Below are 11,192 nucleotides of genomic sequence, written 5' to 3' on the forward strand. Positions count from 1 at the left end.
CACTTTGAGATCTCCTCTCTAAATGTATTCTCCTATGGGAGTCTCCCTCGCGTACTGTTTCCCATAATGCAAAGCGCTCGTTCTGCTTTTCCTTTTTTCTTCTTTATTGACGGTGGGCACTCCTATTAGCTTGGCTGTTGATCACTTCCACTTTCCGAAACCAGAAATCCTGTGACGTCTGGCTCAGCATACTGTAGACCAGACCCAACAGAACAGTCATACTACATACTAAATTCAAACGCAGTATATAGTTGGCAGAACCTACTGCCTGCTACATTCATAGGTAGTATGTAGCAGGCCGTTTCGAAAACAGCCATTGTCTCACCTTCAGAGATAGTGAGAGGTTTCCTCTGTGTGTATCAACTATTAAAGTGTGTCTCTGTTTAAACTATATTAAGACATTTTTCTGCAGATTTTTTGTGTTTCCTAAAGGAGTTTTTTCCAGGGTCTCTCTGAGAGTTTGCTTCCTGGTCAGCTGCTCGGCAGCGGTGGCATAGTTTGCCTTAATCTAGTTTAGTTTTGGTTGTTTCTTACTTTTATTGTTTTTTTTCCCTTTCCCTTTTCATTACTTGCATTATTATGTTTATTCCTTTGGGGTAGATTTCAGAACCCCCCGGGCTCCCAGTCCACAATTGTGTCCCACTCCCCCGCACCCTGACACACATCACATACACCCGTTCATCCCACATCCATACACTGATGGCAGAGGCTGCCATGTAAATGGCCAATCAGTGTTAACTAACCCATTCATACAGCACCAGGGGCGTTTTTTGGGGCTTGAGTGTCTTTCCCAAGGATACTGTGACGACCCGCTCTTCCACCAAGCCACAGTCTCCCAAGTATGTAATGACAGGAGTTAGGCAGTGTAACTTTTTATTCAGGGGTGGCTAACATTGATAAACCAATGAAAAATGCCCAGAGCATATGAAAAAAATATCATCAATTGTCAAGTCCATGCAGTAAAATTTGAACCAATTTTCATCCAAAAAATGACAAAATATGTAAAAGTAGAGAAGACGTTTAGATACACAGAATTATCAGGTTCCAAAGAGTTTTCTAACAGCATATTTGGCCAGTATGATAATATGGAAAAGGTTTCACAACATATTAAGTAGAAACTTGACAACCTCCCTTATCTAAAGAAGAGATTTTTACATCTCAAACAGCGACACTGTTTGGGATTTTGTCAGGAGACATGTTGTAGTAAGGCAGATTCTTCCCATCGTTCCTCTTCTTGATGGAACCGGTTATCTCGGCCAGCTGCTTCCTGAACTTCTCCATGGCCTCCTTCACCGGCTTCTCGATGAAGTGGTCATCAGGATACATGCCCAGGTACAGCTGCAGGAGGAGAGAGAGGGGGCAGAGGTGCCAGGAGACACACAGCAAAAAAGAGAACAAATGTTGAGGTGAAAGATCAAAATGATTGAGGCTGTACAGAACTTGATCTCTACTGAGATTTTGAAAGTACAAAATGATTGCTGGTGTTTGGATGTCTGTACTTCATTCTCCTGGTACTGGCTGAGGGCCCAGACGCCCCCCACGTGCCAGCTGCAACGTCCACGATCGGGAAGGCTCTCCATTATCATGTTCATATCTGCCATGCCCTTTTGGTTGGGTGGGGGTCTTCTCATGGTGGATGGAGAGTTGGGGACCCAGGCAAACCAGTCAAACTGTATAATGTACACAAAGATGCACTACATTTAAAGAGGAACGTAAGGAACTCTTTTATCCCTACAAAAGTCCCTGACTTCCTCCATCATCATGTTAATGTAAGAATAGACTCAAACCATTTGTTGAACTTTGATTGTATGGTTAAAACTGTGCACAACAGATGTCAACAAACCTTAGGGACATTACCAACAACAGTAACATTTTATTTATCTTCTAAAAAAGTCTAAGAAAATAGAAATATAATTATCCATCCACAACTCACCTGTCCAAAGTTAACAGCTGCATGTTGAGCCGAAGCAGTGAACACGATGACAGTCAGATACTCTGCCAGCTCATCTCGTGTTTTCAGGGACTTGGGGAACTCTGTCCACAGATTTTTGGCACATGAAATTTTAAATGTTAGACTTAATCTTTGCAATTTCCAAATGATTTTCTTTCTCAAGGCATCCTGTGTAGTTTCTCCTTGCACAGTGCACCAGAATAGGTAATGTAGAAATGCAGGAAGAGGGTTACAACACTAGAGCTCAGGCAGTGACACCATCACTGTGACTTCTGTAGCTTCCTGTCATCAACGTCAAACCATTCATCTCTGAGAGAACAGATATGAATTTTAAATGCTGCCTGTTCAATGCCACACCTGTCTCCTCCAGAAAATACTACACCACTGTTATTGTAGAAGAGTGATATGCTTCTCCCCATGGAAAAGTAACTGAATACCCATCTGATGTTGCAAAGAAAGAAAAATAGAACAGGAAGTCTGTAATGTGTACCCACCACAGTGATCGTAGTCCTGCATACCAGAGCTGCACACATCTTTAACGAAGGCCTGGATTTCTTCGTCTTCCTGCACCATCTCATCACTGGTGTAGTAGATGTTCACCACATCAGACACAAAGCTGCAGGAAAGAAATCAGGGCAGCAAATAACATATACAGCAAATCATCAAACACTTTGAGACCTCTCTCTTTGAATCTCCTTTCTCTCACTTCTTGATGGCTTCCCACACCATGTAGCCGTCGTCTCTGTAGAAGCATGTGGGCAGTTCATCCTTGTTGTCCAGGTTCTGAGATTTGATCATATCCGGGAAGCACAGAGACCTGAAGGTCAGAGACTGCATTGCCTTCTGAATCAGCAGGACCTGACCACCTCCACCTATAGCATTTGCCTTAATGCAGATGGAAGACACACATAATGACCTTACATGACACTTATTAATGCTGCATCATATTTTTTTATTTTCATCCTTGCAGGTTAAGTTAAGTGCCCATTACTGAATACATAGTGACATTTTCTGAAAATTGTTTTCTTAGAAAAATTGAACCGCTGACTTTTATCATTCCAGAATTGTTAGAGTATTTCCACACAGTCCCTGTCTTAAGTTAGCTTAATGATGTTTATCTGTTGTCGTTTTTTGCGTAACAGAACTTTTTGTGTTTTGTTGTCCCTATCAACAATATCTATCTATCTATCTATCTATCTATCTATCTATCTATCTATCTATCTATCTATCTATCTATCTATCTATCTATCTATCTATCTATCTATCTCACCTTGTCAAAGACACCACCCTCATTGATGAGCTGATCTCTGGCCTTGGTGTTGATAGCGATGGTGTAACGAATGTGTGGGACAAGGAGCTGAGAGAAGAAACGATCAGTCAAACATCAGTCATCAAGTCAACAATCTATCAACACAAGACCCTTTTCATATTGCAAGTCCACACTTTGTACTTTTATGTTGTGCCCTACATTATTTCTCGGATCATCCTTGACATTTGCATAACAGTAAGTGCATTTCTCAAAACAATTCATACAAATAGCAAAACACCATGGATTACCTGCAAAAGCCAGTATATTGCTCAAAATCCTTAGTTTATCTCTCAAAAGAAAATATCTGTGTCAATGAACATGTCAGTGCCATCAGAATGACGTTATTGTGTAAGTAGAAGATAGTCGAGAAGTTGTTACGACACTGTTGCAAAATCAAAACAGCTAGTCACTACCCCCAATGCCAGCAGAGCAGTTGCACTACTTGTCTCACGATCATGCCTCTTTGACATTCGAATTGAAGGTGAGATGTTACAGTGACATTCATTTCACACCTTGAACTGTCAACATGAAAAGGGTTTCTGTTACTAACTACAATACCGGCGCACTGGTGGGACATCTTGGTCCCACCATCATACTTTTACATTTAGACATTTATACTGAAGACATTACATGGGTGTAACTATTATGCCTTGAACTGACTTTGTGGACAGAGATATAATTTTACCTTGAACACAGGGTGAACAGCAGGCAGCTGTCTGTACATGGCGATAGCAAATGCTTCTGATACCAGGTGAGTCCTGAGCAGGTGTGTGATGACCTGATGGTGTTGGAAATTAGATGAGTGGACCCACATCTTAGCCAGCAGCCAGTCATGCTGACTGTCAGTGGGCAGGAAGATCGGAGTGTCTTCACCTGCAGTCTGACCGAGCTAGTAAAGACACAACAAGCAGAGAGAAAGAAGAAAAAATGAGTTTTACTATTTGAAAAAGGAACATGTTTCCCTCTCTGTGTAACTCATGTCACATTACCTGTATGGCAATGGGCAGGATCTTGTTCTGAATGTTCTTGTACAGCAGACAGATTGGTGCTACCATGTACTGTGGTGTTCTTGGATCAGTGTTGTTAGCACTGATACCATCTAACACCTCGTAGTCTACTATGTAGATGTTGCCTGCCTGGAAAACAGAACATTGATTTATGATGAATGTTAGAAGAGACTTTAAAGAAAGATGTGTGTTTAAAAATGGAACATAAAATTGAATTGATGTTTATGCTTGGCAAAATTAGGCTTGCTGTGAAATATTTATATTGAACTTTAATACATTGTCTACCTCTATTTCCTGCTCCAGAGTCATCTCTCTCTCCAGACTGGGAGAAACCATCTCATGAGTCATGGGAAACTTGTCAGGAAGTTTGGTGCACTTTCGGATAATTACTGGGTTGCAGCCATTCAGGAACTGGTACCCAAACAAGAGGTCTTCCATCCAATGTTCTATCACGTACTTTTGAGTGTCTAATATGAAATGATTTACAGATATATTATTTAAATACATTTATTTAACTCTTCAATATTTATTCTTAAACCATCGACTGTGTATTAACATGGACACAGCACCTCTACGCCCCTCCCACTGGGAGATAAGAAGCCATAAATTGACGCTGGTGGTGCCAAGACAAAGATAGCTTGAGTCGTTCCACGGCAGAATAGATTCTTGTGTTGGCATGAATCAAACACTTACGACTACAAAAAGTTAAATGATTCTTGTGTCAGTGTTTGTTATGTTGTCTCTTGCCATTTCTCCTCCACTCTGCTACTCCAGTAAAGAACACAGCAGGAGCTTCATTTGTTGATAGAGCTGTCAATCAATCATCTCTTTAACATCAAATTAAAACTAAACCTATCTGAGAATCAAACACTTGCACTGAAATCAGTGTAACAAGAATTAACTACAATGACAGAGACCATGAGTGAAAAAGAAAAACATTTCACATATATTGTAAATTTATAGTTCGACCAATATATATGACCTCTTAACATGATGAATGTAGAGTTTATAACCTTTACTATAACCAGTCAGTAGGGGGAGCTCTAGATGTTTTGGTTTCACACTCCAGGAACACTTGGAGAATCCATTTATATGTATGTTTGTGGTTCAAACAAAAGGCCCATTCTTGCATTCATATATTAAAAAGAGCTCACCTGAAGTTTTGTCTTTGATGTTGATAAAGATTTCCTCGAAGTCCTCAAAGTTGCTCCATGAGGACTGGAACAAGCCCATAAACTTGTTCAACAACAGGTTCTCTATTCTGCAAATACATGAATGTAATCATGGTCATTCTCTTACTCATCATCATAATCATCTTTGTCAAGCTATTCTGATCAAAAAGGGAAATCATATGCATTTTTTCTGTGACAGAAACACTGCAGTTAAAATGATTATATAGGATGAAAACAATGTTCTCCTTCCCTCGTTATCTCACTATGGGAAGTGCTCTCTGACTTGACCCGTCACGGAATAAAAGGGGAACAGGCTGGCCCATACAGTGTAGAAGATTGGTCTGTCCCATGACAGACGTGGTGGTAGTAGAGCTTCCATTATTGGTCACACTAGAGAGCACTTCCCATAGTAAGGTACCTCACTCAGTTTTCAGACCACAGGGTTACCAGAGTTACCAAATGGTTCAAATGTATACTGAAAAAGTAGTTCTAGTTATGACAGTTTAGCAGCAAATTTCCTTCAACAGTGTCCGTCTACAAGAATGATGCAAAATACGTACGCCGCAAGGAAGTTGAGTGTAAAATCCTTGTCCTTTTCAAAAAAGAACTTGATGTCTCGGGGTAAATCGCTGTAACTGTTAGCATCTATGCTCATTGGAAAGCCTGGCTGCCACTCCTTCCATCTGTGAAGGAGAACAGAACTGTTATTAAGCTATGTGGGGTGCCATTTGTAATGTTGCGCACACTGATAATGTTAAAGGAAATCTGAAAAGAGCGAAATGACAACAATTAGTCAGATTGTCAAGGTTAATGTAATGTAGGTCCTAAAACACAAGGGTCAGACATGATAACATTTAAGCTTCCCCCCCTGTGTACAGCGTCACAAGAGGATGGCTGCTAGCCACCTGTAAGAGTCAACATTGAGTCAATATAGTTAAGATATTTGTAGCCCTTCATCAAGTTTTTATTTGAGTAATTTCTCTGGACAGTAGTGTGAAATTGTATTTTAGAAATAGGGTTAGGGTAATCAGCAACATTTCATGATTTAACATGTGACATTTGGATCTAACATTTAACACTTACAGGTAACATTTGATTAGTCATTTAGATATTTAGTAAACATATTTAACCCTATAGGATTTACATTTATCATTTGGATGTTACATTTAACATTGACCTATTTAAAAATATTCATCGAACAGTAGCATTTTCATCAGTGGTAATATATTTCAACACAAATGATTTTGACAAAGTTCACAAATATAGATTTAAAATGAATAAAAAAGTGACTTTGAAAAGGGCACAACTTGGAAACACAAACAGTGTCGCAAATACAGCACCCTCAGTCACATTTAACCTTGAGTGCAGAGAAAACGTACCTGTAGGTTTCCCTCCTCATGTCCAGCTCTTGTTGTCTGTGCTGCTTCACCAAGCTGGTCTTATCATCCTGAGGCAGATGTGCTACAACAGACACAAGACAGAGTGAGGGATGGAGCAGACAGAGCAGGTGCAGATTCTGACAAATGAAAAAAATAGGAGACATCAACTTAGCACAAAAACTAAGCAAATTTGTGTTTGGAACCAGAACATGTGAAGGAATACTATGATCAGTGTGAGTCCAGATTCTGCCTACAGCAGTCAGATGGTAGGGTCAAAGAGTGGAGAAGACGGAGAGAAGGCTATGCTGATTTCTGCACAGATAGAGTAACATATTTTGGGGAGGCAGCGTGATGGTGCAGGGCGGCATCTCCCTCACAGGAAAAACAATCTCAATGCAGAGAGATATCCAAATGAGATTTTGCAACCAGTGGCAATCCCATACCGAACTCTATCTTCCAAGTTGACAATGCTCACCCCCACAGAGTGGAGTTTCTTAGAGAGTAACTCCAGAATTTAGGAGTGGAGAGGATGGAATGACCTGCCAGCAGTCCTGCCCTCAACCCCATTGAACACTTGTGGGATCAGATTGGGCATGCTGTTCGGGCCAGAGTAACCAACACAACCCCGTTAGACAATGCTGGATGAAAAATGTGATGCCATCCCACAACAGTGTGTGACCAGGCTTGTGACCAGCATTAGGGGGAGGTGAAAGGCTCTTCCACATACTGCTGAGTCTCCTGTTTGTTAAATAAATCAATTTTAAATTGCCAATATGTGCTGTTTCTCCCGATTTCAATAATCCAATCCACCAAACAAAACCAAACAAGAGTCAGTGGCAGAATAAGCTGTTTGGCATTAGCAGACAAGATTTGGCAAATTTTTGTGGGCAAGGGTATTTTCCTTACAAATGTGGCACCATTCAAAAGGGAAATAAACAGGCTTTCCAATGGTATACAACATATTGCCAAGAAGCATTGTTATAACAAAGAAATAAATGACCAAACACAAATTTCCTTACTTTTTGCTCTATGTTTAGTTACCAAGTTGTATGATTTCTACCTCTTCCATCCCGCAGCACCACCTCCTTGTCGTCCACCAGCCAGCGGAAACAGGGGAACTCAATATAGTCTCCAGAAGGGGTCTTGACTGTGATGTTATTGCAGTACCAGTCATCCTGCACCAAGAACTTCTTCTTCTCTATCTTCATCAACACAATCTCACCCAGGTTCTCCTTGACCGTCATGTCATAGGAGTCAATCTGTTAATGTGATATTTTGGTCAGTAACTGTGTGCTCTGGGTAGATTATGTTTTAAAGATTTACGGGTGTCATTTTGTCTAATCAGTGTTGGTACACATGGATGTATCCATAGATTCCACCAGTAATATCACATATAACAGTAGTTGTTAAACCAGATCCCATGATGGGAGCTCATGCAGCCGAAGTGTTGTAAAGTATTGAATATTGTCTGTTTTACATTAAAAAAAAACATTTATTGCGATGGGGCTCACTTTCTTTTTCATGCACTGTCATGTATGGATATGTCAGCTTGTAAAAACACGCAAGTATTTATTTATTTATTTGGTTGTTTTTTTTTTATTTTGTTTTGTTCAAGCCCTTTCATCCTCCCAACCTTTACCTTGACTGGAGGTTAACAACAATATCATATGTATCAATGTAAAAGCCCTGACTGGCTCCTGGGCAAAACAGGGTTGCTGAAGAGTACACAATATCCATACAGGGGTAGAAGTATGTAAGAAGTCAAAGACAAAGTTATGCTGATATTAATGCTTATATAAGAGTAGTTTGTGAAATAAAATGTAAGGTAAACGCACTCAGTCCTTAGTCAGCTGGTGAGGAAGCTAATCAGCTTTTATGAGCATATCAAATCAAGTGAGGACATATGAGACATGCTGTATGGGTAATCGTTCATTAATGCGTCTAAAATATGTAATATATATAATATGTAATGAATATAATATGTTATGAATATATATGTAATGTATGTGTATGAATTGTATGTGCTTTGGTAATAACATGTCTTTGTTCATGCCAATAAAGCAAAATTGAATTGAATTGAGTTGTTCATGAAAATCAAAATGTTAGTTAAACGCGCTTAATCTGAGCCTTTGTAATCAATCATGCTTCATTTTTCTATAAAACTAAACCTAGTGGTATAACACTTTTTACACCTTTTCATTCATCTGATAAGTGAAGTATATTATTAGATACTGGAACAACCATTAACATCAGTCCCTCCATGACACATGTTGCAACATATGAAACTTTTTTGCACTCCACTCACTCCATAAACTTCCCGCAACCCCAGCAAAGTTCCCCTTTTTGGCAGCAGGCCAGGTTCATGCCCCTGGCTATATATACCCTTCTTCTTCTTTCTTGTTCGCACTGATAAGATTCTAAAGAAAAGTGTGTGGGGGCGGGGGGGGGGATCTGCCCTTTTTCCAAGGAAAGATCCTTTAAATACTGGCACACCTTAGCTTAATGGACATTGCGTCTTCAGGGTATTGGTGATTAATCCACAAATGATTTGCAGTTCTATGCGGAGGAACATTGATCTACAGATAGTAACATAGTCTCTCACCTATAGTGGTGAACCTCGCCCCATGTTTATTTTTGAGAGACTTGGCCTCTCTTAAAAGTCATTTTTATATCAAGTCAATTTACTAACTTATTGCAAATTTCAAATGGATGCTTTCTTTTGAACTGTGCGCTGATATCAAGCTGGTTCCTCTCTTCCATAAAGCAGCGGACGTAGCGTCACTGATTTCCAAAAGGATTATTCCATTTTAATAAGATCACTGAACAACTTTCCACTTTGCCCTCTCATGAATTGAACAAATTAACAAGTCTAAATCAGCTGGTCTTAACAAGAAGTTATTCATTTTCTTTTTCCAAGGAAAGATCCGTTAAATACTAGCACACCTGTGCTTCATTGACATTGCGTCTTCAGGGTTTTGGTGGTTAAATCCACAAATGATTTGCAGATCTATGCGGAGGAACATTGATCTAGAATTGTTGGATTATTTCGTCACAGTCTCTCACCGAGTGGTGGACCTCGCCCCATGTTTACTTTTGAGAGACTCTGAGCTGATATCAAGCTGGATGGTTCCTTTCTTCCATAAAGCAGAGGACGTAGCGTCCATGATTTCCAAAAGGAATATTCCATTTTAATACATTTTTTACAAACTTTTATCAAATAAATGTTATTAGTTGGGATTTGTCTCTAAAGGAATTATTTTGAACTATAACACAATATTTTCAGGGTTTCTGTTGTCCCTGTCCTAATTTATTTGAAACATGATGCTGGCATCAAATTTAACTTAGCATACATTTTTCACAAAATGAGAACATTCCCAGGGTAAACATTTGACATATTTACGGAAGAGGATTAGGACCACTGATAAAAATGTTGGAGAGCAGACAAGCAAAAAAATAATTTAAGATGTTAATTATTTGTTTTTATTCTAAGATTAAAGTCAGAATTCTGAAGTTAATCTCAGAATTGAAAAAATTCCATCTTAATTTTTTTTTTCTTTTTTAGTGGCCCAAATCTTCTTCCTTGTCACACAACTTACCCCCTTCCTCTCAAGGTCATCGTACAGAGGTTTGTCCAGCAGTGTCCTCTCGCTGCATCCCTCCGTGCCCACCAGTGTGATGTAGACATAGTTATCTGTACCTGAGAACAATTGACTCCCTGTTGACACAGTCACTATGTAAGAAAGCATGGTGATCACACAGGACAGAGAGGAATCCAAAAAGATCAATAAGGTCTAATTTGCAGAAATGTGGTTTTTCTGGTACAACAAAATATTCAGCCCAAGATTCTTACACAAGGGTTTCTACTTTTGCTCGGAAATGTGACTGTCACTTCTCTACGTCTAGTCACTCTGGCACAAGCACCAAGACAGTATTTAAAGAGGCAAAAGTGGGTGGTACAAGACACATTATTACATGAAGTTCAAGATAGCAGATTTTCCTTGCCAAACGCCCACACAAATCCTATCCAAAACCACACCCCTAAAAGATAATGACTAGTGTTCTCTGAACAGCTAATCTGAACTCAACTCAACTTTATTCATATACAGTAGCATCTTTCATACATACAATCATGCAGCCAGAAGTGCTTCACAAAAGAATGGAGACAGAAAGCAACAGCAATGGTAAAATTATAAAAGGCATGATCATAAATAAAATACTTAAAAATAAAATAAAATCAATACAGTCAAATACATTTAGAAAAGTACGAGTAGAAAGAAAAGTTAAAAATAAGTCCATGGCTAAAAATAAATTACTCCAAATTAAAAGCTAGATTAAAAAGGTAAGTCTTAAGTTTGCTTTTAAAAACACCCAGAC

The 11,192-nt window shown here is 39.3% G+C and overlaps 1 protein-coding gene across 1 annotated transcript; it reads right to left on the reverse strand.

The window, feature by feature from the left end:
- Positions 1-858: 858 nt before the first annotated feature.
- Positions 859-10,725, reverse strand: LOC117812154 (arachidonate 5-lipoxygenase-like). Its single transcript, XM_034682775.1, has 14 exons — positions 10,415-10,725; positions 7,879-8,077; positions 6,819-6,900; positions 6,000-6,122; positions 5,422-5,528; positions 4,553-4,734; positions 4,250-4,396; positions 3,946-4,149; positions 3,222-3,308; positions 2,658-2,836; positions 2,446-2,567; positions 1,934-2,034; positions 1,500-1,670; positions 859-1,338 (listed from the first exon to the last, which is right to left on the reverse strand). The coding sequence occupies exons 1-14, from the start codon at positions 10,562-10,564 to the stop codon at positions 1,159-1,161; spliced, it is 2,034 nt and encodes a 677-aa protein (XP_034538666.1). The 5' UTR covers positions 10,565-10,725; the 3' UTR covers positions 859-1,158.
- Between the last annotated feature and the right edge of the window lie 467 nt (positions 10,726-11,192).

This window comes from Notolabrus celidotus, chromosome 4 (assembly GCF_009762535.1).
Source record: "Notolabrus celidotus isolate fNotCel1 chromosome 4, fNotCel1.pri, whole genome shotgun sequence".
NCBI classification, from domain to species: domain Eukaryota; kingdom Metazoa; phylum Chordata; class Actinopteri; order Labriformes; family Labridae; genus Notolabrus; species Notolabrus celidotus.

What these genes read in the sequence shown, in the direction of transcription:
- LOC117812154 (XM_034682775.1), bottom strand. Translation starts at nt 10,564, where the DNA reads ATGCTTTCTTACATAGTGACTGTGTCAACAGGGAGTCAATTGTTCTCA. An exon ending in TCCTGCCCATTGCCATACAG is followed by an intron (nt 4,150 to 4,249) that starts GTAATGTGACAT and finishes TGTCTTTACTAG; the next exon opens with CTCGGTCAGACTGCAGGTGA. An exon ending in GTGTGGGAAGCCATCAAGAA is followed by an intron (nt 2,568 to 2,657) that starts GTGAGAGAAAGG and finishes TCTTTCCTGCAG; the next exon opens with CTTTGTGTCTGATGTGGTGA.